The sequence below is a fragment of the Salvelinus sp. IW2-2015 genome, linkage group LG32 (genome assembly GCF_002910315.2).
Source record: "Salvelinus sp. IW2-2015 linkage group LG32, ASM291031v2, whole genome shotgun sequence".
NCBI classification, from domain to species: Eukaryota; Metazoa; Chordata; class Actinopteri; order Salmoniformes; family Salmonidae; genus Salvelinus; species Salvelinus sp. IW2-2015.
This window is the reverse complement of record NC_036871.1, coordinates 20,015,817-20,037,111: the sequence shown is the minus strand read 5'-3', so window position 1 is coordinate 20,037,111 and position 21,295 is coordinate 20,015,817. Positions and strand designations below refer to the sequence as shown.

Genomic DNA, 21,295 nt, shown 5'->3' with positions numbered 1-21,295 from the left:
GGATCTCTAGTCTTACTGGAATGCCACGCAGTAACACACTGTCACTCAAGTTTTATTTGTGTTTAGTCTATCCATCAGACATCAGTCGTTTATCTTGATGATTTTTGGAAACTTCTTCTAGATCCAAAAGGCAAAAACCCCAAGACTCACAAGACTTTGTCTGTTTCTATAAACCCTGATGTAAGGTTAAGGGGGAAATACACGGGAGGAACTTCCCGGCTGTACTTTAAATAAAATGACATTCCCTTTATCGCTTCCCAAAATATAAAAGTTAGAGACAAATAAATCTGCCTGTTTCTCCCGAGCACAAATTACAGCCAGACACATAGTTGTAACGTGAACTCTTCTGATCTGGGCTGAACTTTGTTCAGCTGGGAAAGAGGGAGGGATGGAGTCTGTTGGAATGATCAACAGTGCAGTGAGTGTGGGAATTCCCCATTATCTAGCCTTCTGGAATCTCTCTCTGGTACTCACCACATGGCTGTTTGGGTTTTAGAGGAAGAAAGACGGAGAAAGAAGAAGAAAGAAAACAGCCTACTTTCACATTTAGCATCATGGTATTATTCTGAATTATACCACATTAGCCCATTTTGATGTAGAACCTGCAATTGTTCGAGTTGAGACGTCTTTTTCAGCTATTAGGTTCTTAGACAGACATGACTTTGAATTAGAGCCTAGTAAACGTTACAGCCTCTTGGGGATTTCCAATAAACGTAACAAGCCAAACAAAAAACAAAGGGTGGCTTTCAGATGAGAGACCCTCTACTCAACAGCCTTTGTCATAGTCAGTAACAGTCAGTCTAAGTGCTTCACCTGAAATAGTGCATAGGGTGCATCCCAAATGGCACCCTTTGCACCCTATGGGCCCTGGTCAAAAGTAGTGCAATGTATAGGGAAAAGGGTGCCATTTGATACACAAACTAGGCCGCTGGAGACATAATATCTGATTGTGAATGCTGTTCACATTTTTACACGAATCACACTCACAGCGATACACGTACTATCCAGATGCCATAAGACAGTAGCTGCCAGAGATAAGTAAAGATTCCCATAAATAATGCAGGCTTTCTGAAAGAGACAAACCCACCTAGTGTCCTAGAATACCTACCTGATTAAGTCATCAGACTATCGTGGGTGTGCAGTTGCTTGGAGATCATCAGGTTACATCCTGTTTACCAGGTACAGAGGAAGTCATGTACTGAGAGAAGGCTTATGACCTGCACCCATGGAAAACAAAGCAACAGTCTGAGGGATGCATTTGGTGCTGTACTTTCTATCACATGTTGCAATACTTTCCACCAGCCCTGCAATGCTCAGCCTCACTTTCACTGGCCGATGACGGTGGACGTAATAGAAATTCATAAATGCATAGACAAATAAAAGCAATTTTAGAGTTAACAATTCAACCTGATGCATTGTTTTTCTGTAGTTTTGAAATTATCAAGCGTCAGACAGACAGATGACAAATATCATATAGCTAAGTCATCCTCCAATACAGTATGTACAGTACTACAGTATATACCTTTATCAGCATATGTACAACACCATACAGTGTATCTGACAGTCTAGACCAACACTTGTTAATCAGGAAAAGCACTACTTTGAATACTTTTCTCTCGGATGACATAGACGATAAGACTTTCTGGAACAGCATGTCCACACCCTTAAATAATGTGGAGACACCTAGTGTGAAATGCTAATCTAATCCCCTAATGTCTTTTGGCAAATAGTTGCTGTTGCTGACACATCAAAATGCACAGACAAAAGAATGGAGGGGTAGAGTTTAAACCGTGCCTTGAATGCTCTACACACTATGAAGCAACTGATAGTGAAGATATAGTCAGTCAATGAAGCGATTGTTAACATATGTTAATTTCCATGTAAAAGGAGCCATGAGCACCAACATGTGAAGTTCATAGGAGCATGTCAAATTGGGTGTCAAATGAAAGCTAAGAGTTTCTATTTAAAAAAATATATATAAGGCATATAGATTTTCAACCATTTTCCATCCTAGAAATTAGGAATAAGAAAAGGCTTTGATTTCTTGTCAAACATATGGAAAGCATCTAACAGAAAAATTCTTAAAAGGTATAAAAAAATACATCAAAACACAATAACACTGAGGTAACCCCTTCTGTAAGTTTAAGAAACATTGCCTTGTGCCATGAAATTCCGTTACCATACTGGATGATCACAGAAGTAACAAGTAGAGATAGATTGTGAGGACAGATGCTGGGAGACGAGAAGCAAGTACAGGGAGTGAAGATTTAATAAATAACCGACATGAAACAAAACAAGGACAGCGTCTGGACAGGGGAAACCTAACAACATTAATGCAGACACGGGGAAGAAACTGAGGAAGTAACAGATTTAGCAGRGGTAATCAATAAAGTAATAGAGTCCAGGTGAGTCCCATGAAGCGCTGATGCGCCCTCGAGCACCAGACAGGGGGAGCGGGAGCGGGKGTAACGTAAATTGTAGATATATCAATTAGTTGTAGTGTTCTTATGTCTGTAGTGACACCTCTAGCACTGAGATGCAGTGCCTTTGATATTGCACCACTCGTGTGCATCCTCACCCACTGAGCACCGGTCGACACAGGATATCCATGAGGTAGTTGAAATTTGGTCAGTCCGCCCTGCCTTGATTGAAAGTACACAGATGTCGTTTTTCAGTCTGGTCCAGACCAGCCTTGATTTCAACGTACACAGATGTCTGGACTGGCCTTCATTTGGCCCAAACATAGACGTCCATGATTGGTTCAGGTTCATATTTATGTAGAATAATACCCAAATATACAGGAGGATATTGCACATTTTTATCTTTGTGTACATATTTAGGATACATCACCATGAAGAGAATGACATTCATATCCATAATTATGCATTTCTGTGTAGTACAAATCGGACCCATGACAAAATTCCATTACCGCAACTCTCTTACCAGGTGTAAATCCACATCACTTACCATAGTTCAATAACCAAAATAGATTTTTTCAAAGTCAAGGTATCATGTCATGGTTTGTTAAACTTTGAAATCAATGGTTTTTGTTTGGCATACATTATAAGAAAAAAGTCTCAAATTCCGTTACTGTGGAATTGCCCATATGTAACAATAGCGTGAATGTGGTCAATTTCACTCCAACCATCTTAAATTAGGTATTTTGGAGAGGACAGCTCACTAGACAGAGTATGCATCCCAATTGGCACCCTATTCCCTACATAGTGAACTACATTTGGGACGCACACCTACTAGAGCTGCTCTACTTCTCTGCTGACTCTTCTATGACAAATGAATGAAGTCATTCATTCCCATTTCCCTCCCTCACATGATGAGCTCCATGCCTTCAGAAGAAATCCACCATGTCTAAAACAAACATGGCCTCCATTAGTCTTCCACGAGGGGAAAAAAAGCATTCCATATCTTCCACTCTGACCCTCCTCTCCTCACAATGGCTGCTTATCTGCCTGGCCTCTCCCTGCCCAGCAGCAGCACCTCTGTTCAGAGGAAGCTAGTGTCAGTCAGTCCTCCATCACCCACCCACTCAGTCCAGACCAATTCCCAGCCACCCACATAGACCCTGCTTTTGTAAGGAAAGCACCGAACACCATAATAGAAGGTTTCCCAGAGCTTTCCCAGAGCTGCCATGTGGCTGGGAAAACACAAGTTAATAATTAGGAACATTCTCCGACCCCCAGACTCAAATGTCTGAATGCCTTTTTCCAAATGTTTTACTTCCTGGCGGGGTAGTTTTCATAGCCTTCTGTGGATGCTGTCATACTAGGAAGCCATTAGCAATCAGTAGACAGGGATAAATGAGGACAGGGCCGGAAGTAGAATAGTCAAAACAGAGGACTGATAGAATACTCTAGAACAGGTCCAGGATCAATTCGGGGGAAAAGTATAATCAGAGAGAAGTGAAGTTATTGGTAACTCACTCCACTCATGTCACTTCTTATAAGTTGCTCGGAATAAGGCGTCTGCTAAATAAATAAAAAGTAGAAACATTTTAATAAGGAGGGGGAAGGGGAGCTAGGTTTTCCTCTGTTGTTCTGATGAGTAACCTAAGAATGAGTAATCTGAGAAAGAAAAGGCAGAGCACATCCTGCTGTGTTCTTCCAGAGTGACGTTACTCTCCCTGTGTGATTCAGTCCTCGTGGGCCGCTGGAGTAGTTAATAGCACATCTATGACATCAGCCAGTGAATCCCAGGCCGACTCAGAATAAATTGATTGCATTCACTTGAGCTAAGCAGGGGTCACATATCGTCGAAATAACATTCGGACCAAGGCGCAGCGTGATATGGGTTCCACATCTTTTTATTTGTGAAACGCACAAAACAATTTWAAAAAAGCAAACGATACGTGAAGCTATGGAGTGCTCACAGGCAACTACACATAAATAAGATCCCACAAAACACAGTGGGGAAATTGCTGCCTAAATATGATCCCCAATCAGAGACAACGATAAACAGCTGCCTCTGATTGGGAACCATACCAGGCCATCATAGAAAAAAACAACCTAGATTACCCACCCTAGTCACACCTCGACCTAACCAACATAGAGAATAAAAAAGKCTCTCTATCGTCAGGGTGTGACAACATAAGGGGTAATATGGGAGTAACTAGGATGTGGAAAAGTGAATAAAGTTCCACCACCAACAAAAAACACAATTGAATCCCTGCTCAAGAGCATTTAATAAAAACAACATTCAGTTAGCATTCAACCCAACGCAACATATAGAAATACAAGGGAGGGCACAAATTTTATGTAAAGAACAATGCATATTCACAAATAAATCAGTTGGCATATAGACCAAATTCTAAACAAAATCCCCACATATCAAGAAACCATGAGACCGTGTGGGTTACAAACATGTCCCACAAACAGCTATGAGGTTATTTGGTTGATTCTTCCTGTCTCTAATAAACATTTAAAGTCTATATTTTCTTCCCTTTTTAACCTTTATCTGACCAGGTCGGTCAGTTCTGAACTAGTTGTCAGTTGATTACATCTCTTCTGCAAAGTTATAAATACAGGGTCATATGCAAATACAATCCATTGAACTTACTTCTGCAATATTGCATTTGACATTCAAATGTTCCTCCCTGAATGTACAGCAGAGCATGCCATGATATACAAAAGCACATACTCGGACTTCTGTATTGGAATGAAAGAAATACATAACATCAAGCTTTGAAAGAGCTTTGAAACAGATGCTTTGTTCTCCTAAGGGGACTAAGCAAATACTTACCAGAAATAGAATCTCTCCAATAAAGGCTCTCCAAACGGGCTCCCAGGTACCTCACCAAGCAGATTGTAATGATAGGGTACTCCCATATGTACACATGTGAGAGGATGGCAACCTGGCCAAAAATAGCACAGATGAATAGCTGCTGACATCCTTCAGCTTACTGCAGAAGGTCAAAATACAGGATGCAAACATCCAATCACTGTGGGTTGTCAACACACTTTAATGATGCCTATTGTATACATCAGAGGTCATGTAGAAGCCATAATTAAAAGAGATGAAATATGCATMATCTTAACTCAAGATGAGTAATTCAAGGCAACATAATTCTTCAGTTTCATAATGGATAAAAACTGTTGGTAGGTTTGGCTGCTATTACAGTTGTGCTTCATAGCCAGTTAGTGATTTCCTTCACATTTACCTTATATCAAAAGGGTAAGTTGTGCAACATGGAAATACGTTTATTTGTGTCAAGATGCAACAAGGTATGTCAGTATATAGAAACCTCATGTTCATCTTCCACAGTATTTAAAGGTACAATTCTGTGAAAAGGACCTTGTTATTAAAATGCAGAATTCATATCAATTCAAGTTACCTAAGTCTCTGGCAACAGCAATGTGCAGCTATGTTGAGTAACAGACAAAAGGTTATTGATTTTGATTCCCAAATGACCAATGTATGAATGAAAAGGTGGAAAGAACTGATCCATCAGGATTAAATTAAGGTTTCAAMCTCATTTCTGAACAATCTAAGGGTCTATTGTTAGTGACACAGGGCTGGCTGGTGATTCTATGTCATTACAGGCTGCTTGTTTACAGTCCTTTGTCAAATGGGCCATTGCAACGTATCAATATGGCTGAAGTGGTCAGAGCCAATACCTCTTATCTTCTAGCCTGGTTAAACCAGACTAGTACTACACATATCAGTTTGGATTACAGGCTACTTACATCCCACTCCATCAAATAGATTGCTCTTAAACTGTAACAAACTTTTTTTTYWWTTTTTTTTAAATGTCCCTCTTTTCATTCTAGGCAAAAGCAAACAAAACCCCACCTTAGAAAGTCTTCAACATCTAACAGAAAAGTTTGCGTAACTATAAACATATTTCCCTTCAAAGGAGAAGTCATCAACCTCCCATTTGTTTGTTCAACTCCAGAGTTATTGATCTCTATCAGCTTCCACCAACAGACATGCCCAGGCTTGCCGAGGTTACAGTTATAGCTCCATAACCACCTCACTGTTAGGATGATAACCTGATATTTTTAAATACGAAAGAGAAAGAGAGAGAGAGAGAAAGAGAGAAAGAGAGAGAGAGCAGAAACCCTCAATTTCCATCTGAAGATGATACTGTAAGACATAGCAAATCCCTGAATCATCCCGTCATCCCTTCAGGAGTCCTCAGAACTATTCTGTAGTCCTGAAAATAGGAAGGAGGTATATGCCTGGTACAGCACAGTATAGTACCTGCGACTGTGAGAAGATAGCATTGTTAATTAGGAAAATGAATTAGACGGTGCTCTGCTCATTAGTGCCTCTGCCCTTCTACTCTTCCTCTGACGTCAGAATGTTAAACACCCTAGGCACAAACAGATGGATTGCACAATTACTCTCATGCTTTGGGGATATTTTTGGTTAGAGGAAAACATTTTCTCATTTGCACTGTCGCATAATTCTGAATGCCCTGAAATTAAAAGCTAAAGCCACTTTGCAATGAAGCATTTGGAATGGCACATTTAGCTTTCTCTCTCTTCATGGGTGCCAGATGCCTTTTGATGACCACCCGCTAGTGCCCCAGTTCAGATGCTTGGATGTCTTTTAAGACTTGCAATCAAGAGAGAGATACTCCGGAGTTAGCTGGATTCCCAGTCCACAGCATACAAACTATCTTCCATTTGTCTCTGTTAATCTGTGTGTATTGCATCGCCATTGTGGCCAACCCAAATTATYTTATATGCATACATGCTTACATCTACATTCTTACATGCACATTTTGTGTTGTGTTTTATGAGTCCAAAGCCATGGTATTATAGGGAAGGACACCTGTCAATCATGCATGGAACTCAGAATCAAATCAGAATCTGCAACACCAACGCCATTGATAATATAGCAATGAATTACCCACATGAAATGACTGATCCTTTTCACTATTGAATTTGTTGACACTGTCATATTCATCCATTCGTATTTCAATTGCTTAATCGAATGATTCCAAAGACAGCAAACACAGACAAGCCCATTGATTCAGAAGGTCACTGTTCAGGTTGAAGAAAACAATTTGCCATGACAACAGCAGAGGACGTGGCAGTAAGCCAGAGACTGCACATCTCTCCCAGGGAATGATTGCTTAGCTCTCAGCCTGTTGTAGTTGCTGACCTGCACTGGCCTTCTAGCCAATAATTTACCCACAGTGGCTTGCTGAGAACCCAAACTAGTAAAACTCCTGTTGGTGGGTTGGCCAGTGTTCGCCTGATAACTTTCCTTAGCATGCAGAGGAGCGAGTGTCTGAGTCACAAAGCTTTTACCGGAGAGTTTATCATCATACAGCACTCCAGTGATTTTAAAAGGTAAGGTTATACTTATATTACTGTTGTTATTGGTTGTGGTCACAGTATTTTGTTATTTTTCGGGGTGTGCTAAAGCTACTGTTTGCAACTGGCTGCATGATTGACTCATTTGAAAAAGGGGAAGTTTGTAGGCAACATAATGGGATTGTATATAGTGTGACACACATGCAAAAGAACTCGTTTTTTAAGTAAACATAACTTCCCCATGACATCATACTGTGTGTCAAAATGATTTCCCTTTGGTTTGTTTAAAGAGCACATTTTCTAACCTACTATTGTATGCTTCAGCGCTTGTCCTTTGAATAGTTGACCTTAATCTCACATACATAGTTTTAAAGATGTTATTTAAAGTTACTGATAAGCACAAGTGGAAATTGTAAATTACGGTATTTTAGCCATCATGCTGATAGGAACTCTCATGAGGGTATTAGGGGTGGATGGAATTAGCAAAGGGGTTAAATTTAGGACATACAGTGACGTGAACCAAAATGCTGTGGATTATGCTCATTCAGAAAGAACTGGTGATATGGTGTTCTTTGTGTCTTATTTACATTTAATGTAAAGGCTATTTTTATTCTCCACATGCAGAAACGGAGATGTTTACTAATATGATAGACAAGACTTAGGGCAGCACTCTGAAAATCCATAGTTCAGGACAGATTGATTCCTCTGGCAAATAACAGTGATGCAAATGAATGTGATTAATTGAATGTACCGGCAAGCAACTGCATCCTTGTACAGTACAGTGCCCTCGACTTTCAGGTTTGGCTCGAAATGACGACCCAGCAGCCCCCTCTCTCCCAGGAGATTCTGGCTCAGTGTAACCAGCAGGCCATGGAACCATGGGGCTCCCGGAAGCTTCGCCAGAGCCGCCAAGGCTCCATCTCCACCCTCCGCAGCTCCCTGTCTAGGGACCAACAGCAGCAGCAGCATCCCCGGTACCCTCTTCTACTCCCGAGGGGCTTCCTCCCTATCGAGTCCTCATCCAGGAGCCCCAATATCAGCAACCCAAACTCCCCTTTCATACGCCGGGACTTGGTCGCCCTGACCAAGCGTTTTTCTTTTGGCGGTTGGCTTCAGGGCAGTCGGGCCAGTTTCTCTGGGTTGCCCCTCCATCAGCCTGTCCAGCTAGAGAACACCTATAAGACTGAACCAGAGAAGGGATGTCTTTTTAAAGCCAGTAAGGTCCAGAAGCTTGTGCAAGCCATGCTGGATAGTTATCTGGATGGGGCCAGCTATAACGCAGCCTCAGGCAGCCATCTCAGCCAGATTCTGTCAGACATGGTGAAGAGCAAAGTGAAAGAGATCAGTCCTCCGCGGTACAAGCTGGTGTGTCAGGTGGTGGTGGGGCAGAACAGGAACCAGGGTCTACGAGTGGCCAGTCGCTGTCTTTGGGACTCGCAACATGATGACTTTGCAGTTGCCATGTTCCAAAACCATTCTCTTTTCACGTTGGTCATAGTCCATGGAGTTTATTGTGAGTGAGTCATACGCACTGGCAACAACTATACTGAACAAAAATATAAATGCAACATGTAAAGTGATGGTCCCATGTTTCATGAGCTGAAACAAAAGCTCCCAGAAATATTCCATAGGTACAAAAAGTTTATTTCTCTCAAATTTTGTGCGCAGATTTGTTGACATCCTTGTGAGCATTTGCCAAGTTAATCCATCCACCTGATAGGTGTGGTATATCAAGAAGCAGATTAAAAAGCATGATTGTTACACAGGTGAACCTTGTGCTGGGGACAATAAAAGGCCACCAAAGTTTTGTCACGTCTCAAGTTGAGGGAGAGCGCAATTGGCATGCTGACTACAGGAATGTCCACCAGAACTGTTGCCAGATAATTTTATGTTTATTTCATAAGCCTCCAGAAACATTTTAAAGAAACTGTCAGAAATTGTCTCAGGGAAACTCATCTACGTGTTCGGTGTAGTAACCGACTCCAGTGGGCAAATGCTTACCTTCGATGGCCACTGGCATGCTAGRGAAGGGTGCTCTTCACCGATGAATCCTGGTTTCAACTGTACCGGGCAAATGGCAGTGTGTATGGCTTTGTGTGAGCGAGCAGTTTGCAGATGTCAACATTGTGAACAGTGTACCATGGTGGCGGTGGGGTTATGTTATGGGCAGGCATAAGCTACGGACAACGAACAAAATTGCATTTTATCAATGGCAATTTAAATGCACAGAGATACCATGACAAGATCGAGGCCCATTGTCGTGCCATTCATCTGCCATCACTTCATGATTCAGAATGATAATGCACTGTTCCATGTCGCAAGGATCTATTCACAATTCCTGGAAGCWGAAAATGTCTATTCTTCCACAGCCTCCATAATCACCAAACATGTCACCCATTGAGCATATTTGGGATGCTCTGGATTGACGTGTACAACGTGTTCCAGATCCCGCCAATATCCAGCAACTTTGCACAGCCATTGAAAAGGAACAGGACACCATTCCACAGGCCACAAACGGCCTGATCCACTCTATGCGAAGTAGATGTTTTGCGCTGCATGAGGCAAATGGTCACACCAGAAACTGACTGGTTTTCTGATCTGCACCCCTACTTTTATATTATTTTATTTTAAAGGTACAATTGAAGTCAGAAGTTTACATACACCTTAGCCAAATACATTTAAACTCAGTTTTTCACAATTCCTGAAATGTATTCCTAGTAAAAATTCTCTGTCTTAGGTCAGTTAGGATCACCACTTTATTTTAAGAATGTGAAATGTCAGAATAATAAAGAGAATGATTTATTTCAGCTTTTATTTTTTTCATCACATTCCCAGTGGGTCAGAAGTTTACATACACTCAATTAGTATTTGGTAGCATTGCCTTTAAATTGTTTAACTTGGGTCAAACGTTTCGGGCAGCCTTCCACAAGCTTCCCACAATAAGTTGGGTGAATTTTGGCCCATTCCTCCTGACAGAGCTGGTGTAACTGAGTCAGGTTTGTAGGCCTCTTTGCTCGCACGCACTTTTTCAGTTCTGCCCACAAATTTTCTATAGGATTGAGGTCAGGGCTTTGTGCTGGCTACTCTAATACCTTGACTTTGTTGTCCTTAAGCCATTTTGGCACAACTTTGGAAGTATGCTTAGGGTCATTGTCCATTTGGAAGACCCATTTGCTAGCAAGCTTTAACTTCCTGACTGATGTCTTGAGATGTTGCGTCAATATATCCACAYAATTTTCCTGCCTCATGATGCCATCTATTTTGTGAAGTGCACCAGTCCCTCCTGTGGCAAAGCACCCCCACAACATGATGCTGCCACACCCGTGCTTCACGGTTGGGATGGTGTTCTCTGGCTTGTAAGCCTAATTTTTCCTCCAAACATACGATTATGGCTAAACAGTTCTATTTTTGTTTCATCAGACCAGAGGACATTTCTCCAAAAAGTACGATCTTTGTCCCGATGTGCAATTGCAAACCGTAGTCTGGCTTTTTTATGGCAGTTTTGGAGCAGTGGCTTCTTCCTTGCTGAGCGGCCTTTCAGGTCATGTCTTACTGTGGATATACTGTGGATATAGATACTTTTGTACCTGTTTCCTTCAGCATCTTCACAAGGTCCTTTGCTGTTGTTCTGGAATTGATTTCCACTTTTCGCACCAAAGTACATTCTCTAGGAGACAGAACGAGTCTCCTTCCTGAGCGATATGATGGCTGCGTGGTGCCATGGTGTTTATACTTACGTACTATTGTTTGTACAGATGAACGTGGTACCTTCAGGTGTTTGGAAATTTCTCCCAAGGATGAACCAGACTTGTGGAGGTCCACATTTTTTCCCCCCTGAGGTTTTGGCTGATTTGATTCTCCCATGTCAAAGCACTGAGTTTGAAGGTAGGCCTTTAAATACATTCACAGGTACACTGCCAATTGACTCGAAATATGTGAATTAGCCTATCAGAAGCTGAAGCCATGACATTCTGGAATTTTCCAAGCTGTTTAAAGGCACAGTCAAATTAGTGTATGTAAACTTCTGACCCACTGGAATTATGATAGTAAGTGAAATAATCGGTCTAAACAATTGTTGGAAAAATTACTTGTCACGCACAAAGTAAATGTCCTAACCGACTTGCCAAACCTATAGTTCGTTTTAATGACTCCGACCTAGGTGTATGTGAACTTCCGACTTCAACTGTGTGACCAGATGCCTATCTGTATTTCCAGTCTTGAGCAAGTCGTAGATTAGGGCCTAATAATTCACAAGACAGATTCTCATTACTCAGTAAAATCTTTGAAATTTGTTACATTTATATTTTTGTTCAGCGTAGATCCAAATTGTTGCAAGTAGCTAGTCCACCTGGATGAACAGTGATAAAGTCCTAGTTCCTAGGGCCAGAATATGTCAACTCGTGTAAGGCCAAGACTAGTTTGAGAATGAATTTGTATTTCACCAACACCATTGCCAAATGTGCTTTTTGTACAAATGTTAAGCTCATGGGACAAAAAAGCTTAAACTGTTGTATTTTCAGATGGAAATCAGGCAATTGTCAGACTTCAAAATGGTCAATGTGATTACCATAAACTTTATTTTCCTCCATTCGCCCAAATACAGTACATAGTGATCATATCACATGTCAAGACCATAGAATTACACATTAATAAATAAAATAAATAGACAACATTTGTCAAAAAAATAAAGGTTCTTCTGAAATAGCAGATGCTTTCACAATGTTGTATTTTTGAAAAGACAATACCCGGAAGTAGTATAATACTTGCACTCAGGGGTCACAGTTTAAGGATACAACTCTTGGCAGAGAGGGCCGGCAAGGTAAACCAAAGAGGGATGAGTACAGTATGACAAAACGCCATTTTACATATTGATACAGGTTTATCATACCATTTTACCAAAAGCTTATACCAGGTAGTGAGACTAGCGCTTCATTTTAAGTTACCCAATTCCAGGTAAAAAAGTATTTGCCTCCATAGCCCATTTCCATTTACACCACAACCTGACATTCAAAAGGGCTGTTATTGCACAATACAGAATTCTCAAAAAGGCACTTTATCCCCTTTGCCAAACAGCAATGCAATTTTGCAAAGCCAATTTCAACTGGAGTGCACACATTCACTCCTGAACACACAAACTATATATTAGGGCGATTCCATGGCATCATAAGACAAAAAATATTTTTTATCTCAGATTGTGGCACTTCTCAGAGACCTCATTGGGGAAAAGATGTTTCACATTTGCAACTTCAGAAAATCCTGATGAAAGTTGCCATTTGTAGACCTATACACATGCCTCCTGTAAGACTTTATGATCCGTACATGATAGACACCTTGGTGTCGTTAASCTCCTTAGTGTGCACTAGCATGTCTAGATTTTGAAACATTTTCACGTTAAAAATATGTGTGAATCTCTCAAAGCACCCTTTATGATTTTGCTACTTTTAATACCATGTTTGGAACAAAATACACCACATAGATGTACATCAAATTTCCAGAGTGTGGTCCAGTAATTCTGAAGTTATCAATTTTATGAGCACCACCAAAACAGTGAATGGTGATTTGTTGAATGTGCAATCCTAAAAAGGAGGGTTGTGGTTGGTATAATGACCTATGTAATTTCCTTAAAAGTACAAGAGCCCACTGGAAGTGTGATTTGTTTGAAGAGTATTTGGTTCCAAACAATGTCTAAAAATAAGCCAAATCAAAACAGGTACTTTGAGATAATGCTAAATGTCAAACAATAAGTTATATATATTTTTCCAGAATCTAGAGATATTACATATTTTAGAGCACACTATAAGGAGAATAATGAAACGAAGACATTGTCTGTATCATGTACAGTTCACAGATCATAGGGTCTTACAAGAGGCATGTATAGGTCTAAACAGGCAACTCATTTTGTGAAACTTTTCATACAAACTTAAAAACATGTCAAATATACTTCTGCCCAATAAAGTTGTGATGTGAGAATTACCAGATCATGGCAAAAATATTTTGGGGCAATGCTGGTATGAGTTGCACATTAACCAGTTAAGGTTAAAAGAATGACCTTTTGGTATCTATAGGTAAAAACAGAACAAAAACGTAGCAACTTGTGGTAGAATGACTGCCAATCCAAAGAAATAAGAGATTGTGCAAATAGTGTCACTCATTGCCCTCCTTATGCCATCGTGTACCAATTAGTGAAGTTCAATTATCATAAAAAAGGCAAGTGAAGTCAAAGCATGAAAAGCAGAAAAGCCCCTTTTCACAGCTTTTCAACCATAATAGGGCTGGTCACTAGGCAGCTTGTGATTCCAGCCTGCCATTTTCAGAATCAGGTCTGAGCATCTACTCAGAGAACAGGGTCAGGTTGTTTGTGCGCATGAAGTGAGTCAAGCCAGTAGTGTGTTACTGTTGTCAGGCTTCATTCTAAAAGAATAACTGAAAAAGATAGATGTGCACCATAGTCCAAAGAGGCCAGACACTAGCCGAAGATAGGAGACTCCCTGAATTAACAACAGAGCCTCCGAGTTATTTGCTCCCAGTGGAAGCAGAAAGCAGCGGGTTGATTGGCTGAGGCTTGTGGACAGAGCCAGGCGTTACGGCACTGGGTTGAAGTTTTCCCTAGGTACAGATCCAGGATCAGCTTCCCCTCCCCCAATTCTAACCTTCACCATCATGGGGAATTCAAAACTGMCCCTAGATCAGCATTTAGGGGGAAACTTCACCTTACTCTGGAGCTGTGAGGCAGGGGTCCATTATGAATCAGCGTGGTGTTCGAGCAGCTGGACCACGTAACGCATGCGGTGCCGTAGCTCGGCAGAACAGCCCATCTCTGACAGCATGCTCAGGAGGTAGGTGTAGGACACACGCTCTCGGCTGATGTAGGTCAGTAGGTAGGAGCCAGAGGATTTGCACAGGATGATCTTGGTGTGGTCAGTGTAGAAATTCACCTGTGAGAAAAGGATGGTAAATGCACAATAAGACAAAGGGAATTTTGTACAATATAATTACAGTGAGTGGTGAATAACAGAGTGCTGCAGTTAAATTGTGCTACGCAAAGCACAGAAGTGTAGCAGTAAGTCTTACCTGCAGGGTACCGTTGTTGAAGAGCATCACCAGAGCATGGTCGGTCTTCACCCACTGCAGAAGGAGCGGTGGCTGGGAGGGAGGCTGGTCTTCACAGTGGAGGTCTCCACCCTGGAAAAGAGAAAACATTACATTAAAATACCACTTAGATCAGCAAACTGCAAGCTGATACTTTAATAAGATACAATGACTGTCCGAGTTTCAAATGGCAACCAACTCACCATGAAATGCACTACTTTTGACCAGGGCTCATAGTTCTTTGGTCAAAAGTAGAGCACTAATGAAACCGGGTACCATTTGGGAGGCAACCTATAACTTCCTTGTCCAATGCCTTACCTCCATGAGGTTCTGTTCCATGTAGTTGGCCATAAGCTCCACAATCTGCTTCTGGCTGCAGAGCTGCTCTGGTAAAGCACTGGCCTGGAAGGTGAAGTGTTTGTTGTTGGTCATGCAGTAGTGCACAGTCCTATGGAGAAGACAATGGCGATACATTAGACAAGGGTTTGAAACAATCAAAAGGCTACAAAACAAGCACAATTCGGGATTGTTCAAAGCATTAAAATAAGGCTAATAACTGCTTGAATATTATTAAATTAATTGAAAAGGGCTCTTACTTGCGCTGATCACACAGACTCAAGTGTGTCCCCTCGTTGAAGAGCACACCAATGTCTTGATTTGAGAGCTGGTAGCCAAAGCCATATTTATTGGAATAATCAACCCATTTTGTGACCCAGATAAAGGATTTGGGTCTGGAGAGACAAGGTGGATTTCTTGTAGCTGGAGAGGAAAATATACTTTTTTAGAAAAGGCTCGTTAAGAGAATTTCAGCATAATCAAGCCATTTAAATTCCATTTAAACACACTGAATACTAGCTTGCAGAGGGGCTGAAAGCTCACCTGCAGGCATGGCAGACAAACAGCTGTTGAGGACATTCATGGCTGACTCAGCGATAGCAGCAGGGGTAACGCCGTCTTCACACGCTGGAGAGAGATGGGAGAGGGTGAGGTTTAATTATACACCACCAACAGTCTGACTCAACCACTTATCAGGTCCATGAGCTCAAAAATGAAACGATCATTGCATTCAAGCCACTTAAAAAGATCAATTTGGATACACCAAAAAGACAAGGCTGTTTCACAGTAATTGAATAGTATAGGTATGGAAAAGGCCTTGACCTTAAAATAATCTATATTTAAAGCATTGATCATGTTCATTAAAACTGCTCATTGATTGTAAATCAAACAGCCAGAGTAGCGACTTACGTTCTGTGCTGCTGGCCACCGTGCCTTTAAAGGAGCCTGATACTGCGGACTTCCTGGACTCTTCCTCAGCTGGAGTATCCAGCGGACCAGAGCTGACTTGCTGGCCTACTGTGGGAGTGGGAGGCTGAAAAAGGAAACAGCTTTCTTGAGCATAAGGAAACAGACTGGCTTTCCTCCCTTTCAAGAGTTTTAAATCTGACCCAAAAAGCAAAGAATGGCGCATGAATTAAATGCAGTTGTACTGAATCACAGCACCGCTAGGGAAACAGATGTCAGGGGGCTGTGAGAACAAGGATTAGCAGTGTGCATATACTGCTGCACATTAATTCTATTCCACAGGCTTGGTTATTTTTTTAAAGACGTGGTCAAGCCATCCCCCAGGCTTTCCATATGTTTTCTGGCTAAAATGTGATTCTGCTAACTACAGTAGAAAACTATTCTGAGAGATTTACTACTATTGCAACCCCATAACAGTCCCCGGCTGAGCTTGATCCTTAGCTAATGCATCTCAGCTAACAAGAGGAAGTGCAAAATGGCTGCATACTTAAAGTAATTAAACATGTCTAGCCTATGCTATAAACTATCTAGCCTACAGAAAAAAACTTTTGCTGTACCATGTGTTGTCATGTGAGAATAATACATACCTCATTGGCTCCAACTGTTTTATAGCTTATCTGGCGACTAATGGAGCATTTGACGATGCCAGACACAAGCTTGGAGATGCTCTCCCGCTCTTCACAATGGCTGTTATCCACTATAAAACAAACACATGTTCAATTAAACCCTGATTCTAGGGTTAATCCTGGGGTTAGGCTGCAGSCTTTTGAAGGTCAGTCATGACTTGCCACAATGCTTACCTTTGGATTTTCTCTTGCCAAAAAGACTCTTGGCCATCTTGGTGAAAAACTTCTTGGCAGGGCTGGGCAGGTTGAGCTCTGGCACTGTCACACAGCTGCTGGGAGGCAGCTTGTCTGGGGTGAAAGCCTATAAGAGGGAGAGAAGAGGTTTAGGACAGGGAAAATGCAAGGTCGGCACTTCAAAAATCAAACACTTAGCACAATGAATACTGACATCCTGTCGAGATCTCTTCAGTCAGTGTCCATGTGCTATTATTCAGTGTTGCTCTTTAGAAAGTACACTTTATAGCCAAGGCTGAGGCCTTCAATTGTACCCAAATGTCATCTCAAGATCAAGAAGCATAAACCAATTGGAAAGTCACTCAAAATACAAATCAAGGCAGATTAGACTAAAAATGTAATCCAATGAGTAAAAAGCTATAGGAATTGGTGCTGAAAATTCTAGCCTAATTCCAGGGCATGGGTGACATACTTTTGTGAAGAATTGGTGGTTGAGGATTTGGTCCAGTGTGAGGCGGTCGCTGGGGTTCTTCTGCAGAATGCCAGAGATGAGTTTCTGAGCAGCAGGAGACAGGGTTGAGGGCAGGTTGTATTTCACTTCCTTGATACACTTGTACGTCTCCTTTAGATCAAGGGTTTCAAAGGGAGGGTTCCCGCACATCAGCGTGTACCTGGTTAAAGACAAGACTAATCCGTAAGTCTCCCAAATGCCAATTGAGTTCAAGTGTTGACATAGCTTAATTTGAGTAACGTTTTACAAGCGTAAACTAGCTTAGCAACGGCCTACCTCATAACKCTAAAACAACTTTTTGCATATGTGAAATTCTGTACATCCTTTAAATGTTTAAGCACTAAGTATGAGCTGTAGCGCCACTGTAGATCAAAGCCAACATTAAGTATGCACCAAGTCAAATACAACGTAGCTCAGACACCACAAAAACACAATTTTAAGTATACTTACATTACACAACCTAGTGACCAGATGTCAGACTCTGTTCCATGGCCCTGCCTGTTCAACACCTCGGGTGCAAGGTAGTTAGGTGTTCCACATATAGTTCTGAGGAGAAACAGGTTTGCATTAGAGGTGTTCACCTCAGATTGGCTGGGAAGGAAAAAAGAATATTCCGGCATAGGACATATTCCATCAGTTGACTTACTTCTTCCTCTGCTCAACTGTTTCCAACTTTGCTGCCAGCCCGAAGTCCCCTAACCGCAACTCCATGTTCTCATTCACAAAGAAATTCCCTGCAAGAGCAACATTTGTCAAGTTCATTTTCCCCTTAGGCCTCCCATGAGGAATAGGCACACACCTGAAATGGTTTGTCATGAAACTACAACCAAATAGGAAATTCTAAATATACTATTGACATTTTCTAATTGGCTGAACTGAATAAGAGATGGTGGTAAAATAATAAAAATGACATTTGACAAATCACTCTAAATACCTAATTTGAGATCCCTGTGAAGGATGCCCCTATTGTGAAGGTACTTCATCCCAGATATGATCTGCCGGAGGTAATACCGCACTTCTGGGTCTGTCAGTGTGTGTCTTGCTTTCCAAATGTGTGCCAGGGACTGCGAAGACAAGGTGAGAATTCTGTCAGTACCCAGTGAGCACCCTTCAGAATTCCTGCACAAGCTGTACCATAACAGAAAGCAGCAGCACCACTCACCTTTCTACTGCAGAGTTCAAGGAAAATATAGATGTTGTCTTGGTCTTCAAAATGATGGGAGAACTTGACCACATGTTTGTGATGAAGGGTTTTGTGAAGCTCGATTTCATTTGTTATCTGACAGAAAAATTATGAAACTGTTAACCATTAAATAAGTAGGAATAGAGACCACTCTTTGGAAAAAAGTTAATCTGTAGATCTACATTCAAATGTTTCCTTACCTTATCTCTCTGATGAGGTTTTGACACCCTGCTCTGTGGTATCACCTTTACAGCATACATTTTCTTGTTAGAAAGGTCTGTCATTTCATAGCATCGTGCAAAGCCACCCTTAGAAGAAAAAYCATAGACACGACAAATCAGCATCAGCATTTAATTTCTAGCCATAAAATAACATTAATGGGGTTTTCACAATGATGTTGGTTTTGCTGCCTTTCAACACTAGGCTGCCTGTTTGTATTGCCTATCCAATGACGTATGTTCCAAACATATACCTCGTACAGAATTGTGACGCTTTCCTTTCATCAGATACATTCGATTTTTTATTAGTACCTGTGTTAAACACATGATTTAATTTATAATTAAATGAAATTATTATATTTAGGGTAATGCAACATCACACAAGCATTTACAATGATTTGTTTCTCACATGCAGCAGCACAGACTGAGGCAACGATGTTTAGACAGTGACACCGCGCTTGTGTTGATACATTAAGAATATATACACATTCTATCAACAAATGACTGAACAGTAACAAGTAGGGCGTTAGAATGTATTATTACACTGGCAAAATAATGTAGTCTATCCTCATGACGGGTGGTATTTGAACGGTGGCTGGTTTTACGATTAGCCAATGTGCCAATTTCCACCACCTCAGTCGCAAAAGATAATACATTAACATCGATATTTGGGCTAGTAGACTAGATTAATGCACATGAGGGGCGCATCTCGCTAGACTCGTCGTGAGAGAGAAAGACTAGGAGGCTAGGATAAAGTTTGTCATATCCAACGCCGCACGAGGTAATTATCCCGCAACATTCACATGTGACTAACGTGTAGCTTTGTAGAACATGCGACCTAACTGAACAAATCATGTCAATGAATGAAAACTGACAATGCCGCGTCTGTTACAATCTCTTTTTCTTTAGACTACTACCATCAGACCACATTGTCACCAGAATTGTGTAGAAATAATTGAATTCGGTGAGATACATAATCCATAGAGCAAATTGAATTACCTTTCCCAGAAGTTTTCCTTTACTGTAAGATTTTCCTGTCTTGGAATCTGTCACCACCTGGGCGAGTTCTGGTTTGATTTGTTCGGATTTAGTCCTGTTCGGTTTAGTAGGAGGAATAACTTCACGTTCTGGACAAGGTTTGAATAGATTCGGATTCATCGTGAGACATGGGGTATCCATTCTTCCAAAATAAATATTTTCCAACAAGCCTCGGATTCAACAATTGAGCCTTTCAGCGGAGTCGTGTCCTCAAATCCAACTCGTATCCATCTGACATGACCGCGCAGAAAATTCTTCAACTATATAAACTATCCCTGACGTCACGGAGGGCGGGTGAATAGGTGGTGCATTACTGAAATGAACCAATCCTATTTGCTCGAAATACTTTTCAATCAAAGATGATTTGAATGATTCATGTGCTTAAATGTGCTTTTCATATGTGCGTGAAATACTGAATGAATGAACATTGCATCCAGTCACGTGACTGTATTGATTCAACTGCTGTTGAATGAGGGGATTTTGTTTTAGGCATGGAGGTTTTGAACCACTCTTTAAATATTTTAAAATTGTATTATCAGAGAAACACATAACTCTATCAAAGCACATTACACTTATGCTCTATCAACATGATATTCTATATACCAAGATGAAATAAATATGTATTCATTTATTGTCTTATTAGTAGGATTTTGTCTTAGAAATTGTAATATGTAACCTGTATTTTGGAAATTAAATTACTGTAATAAATGTTTCTTTAAGACAACAACAATCAATAAACAGCATTTTATCATATTGACTTTAGTGCCATTATCACGAGGCTGAACATGAGGCTGCCAATTCATTTCACGTCTGACAGTGAAAGGAAGTGGTTCGAGATGCCACCTGGTGGAGTAAACATTGAATGGTTTCAGCATGAACTACAAGTGAAAACTGTATCCATCTGACATGCGCAGCTGCCGTTTCCTTCATATAAAGCCATTTTCTTTCAGTAGGGATAGGGATTAGGGAATCATCTCACCAGTGCCTGTTCAACAAATAGCCATTGGCAAATAATCAGTGGCTGGGCGACTACAGTATTTGGAAACACCTAGGATAATCCGTAGAAAGAGGAGGAAGGGAAGCGCTACTAAGGTACACAATAGTACATTTTGGTAGATAGAAGGTGCTCTTTGGCAAAGGGGGTAAATTGGTCATCAAAAAGAAAGGAGGACCAAGGCACTCTTCATATAATTAATTAAAATGCCTTTATTAGTATGGCATGTTCAATAGAAAGAAAGTTTTTACCGACTCGTTTCGGYTGCATGGCCTTCGTCAGGGAGTACAAAAAAAGAAGAATACAATGTCCTCTTTTGAACGGCTTTTAGCCCTAATTGGAAGAGGGAGTGGTTACAAAATTGATTAGACACACCTAGTAA

General features: G+C 41.0%; 2 protein-coding genes across 2 annotated transcripts; one reads left to right on the top strand and one right to left on the bottom strand.

The window, feature by feature from the left end:
- Positions 1–7,684: 7,684 nt before the first annotated feature.
- LOC111956835 (dynein light chain Tctex-type 5) lies at positions 7,685–12,485 on the top strand. Its single transcript, XM_023977498.3, has 2 exons — positions 7,685–7,814; positions 8,577–12,485. Exon 2 carries the CDS (start codon positions 8,589–8,591, stop codon positions 9,297–9,299), a length of 711 nt encoding a protein of 236 aa, XP_023833266.1. The 5' UTR covers positions 7,685–7,814; positions 8,577–8,588; the 3' UTR covers positions 9,300–12,485.
- LOC111956832 (serine/threonine-protein kinase PLK3) lies at positions 12,333–20,168 on the bottom strand. Its single transcript, XM_023977495.2, has 15 exons — positions 19,881–20,168; positions 18,864–18,971; positions 18,643–18,759; positions 18,415–18,544; positions 18,127–18,214; positions 17,931–18,026; positions 17,442–17,640; positions 16,970–17,096; positions 16,757–16,866; positions 16,113–16,236; positions 15,747–15,830; positions 15,464–15,626; positions 15,186–15,315; positions 14,850–14,960; positions 12,333–14,713 (listed from the first exon to the last, which is right to left on the bottom strand). The coding sequence occupies exons 1-15, from the start codon at positions 20,058–20,060 to the stop codon at positions 14,519–14,521; spliced, it is 1,962 nt and encodes a 653-aa protein (XP_023833263.1). The 5' UTR covers positions 20,061–20,168; the 3' UTR covers positions 12,333–14,518.
- Positions 20,169–21,295: the final 1,127 nt, after the last annotated feature.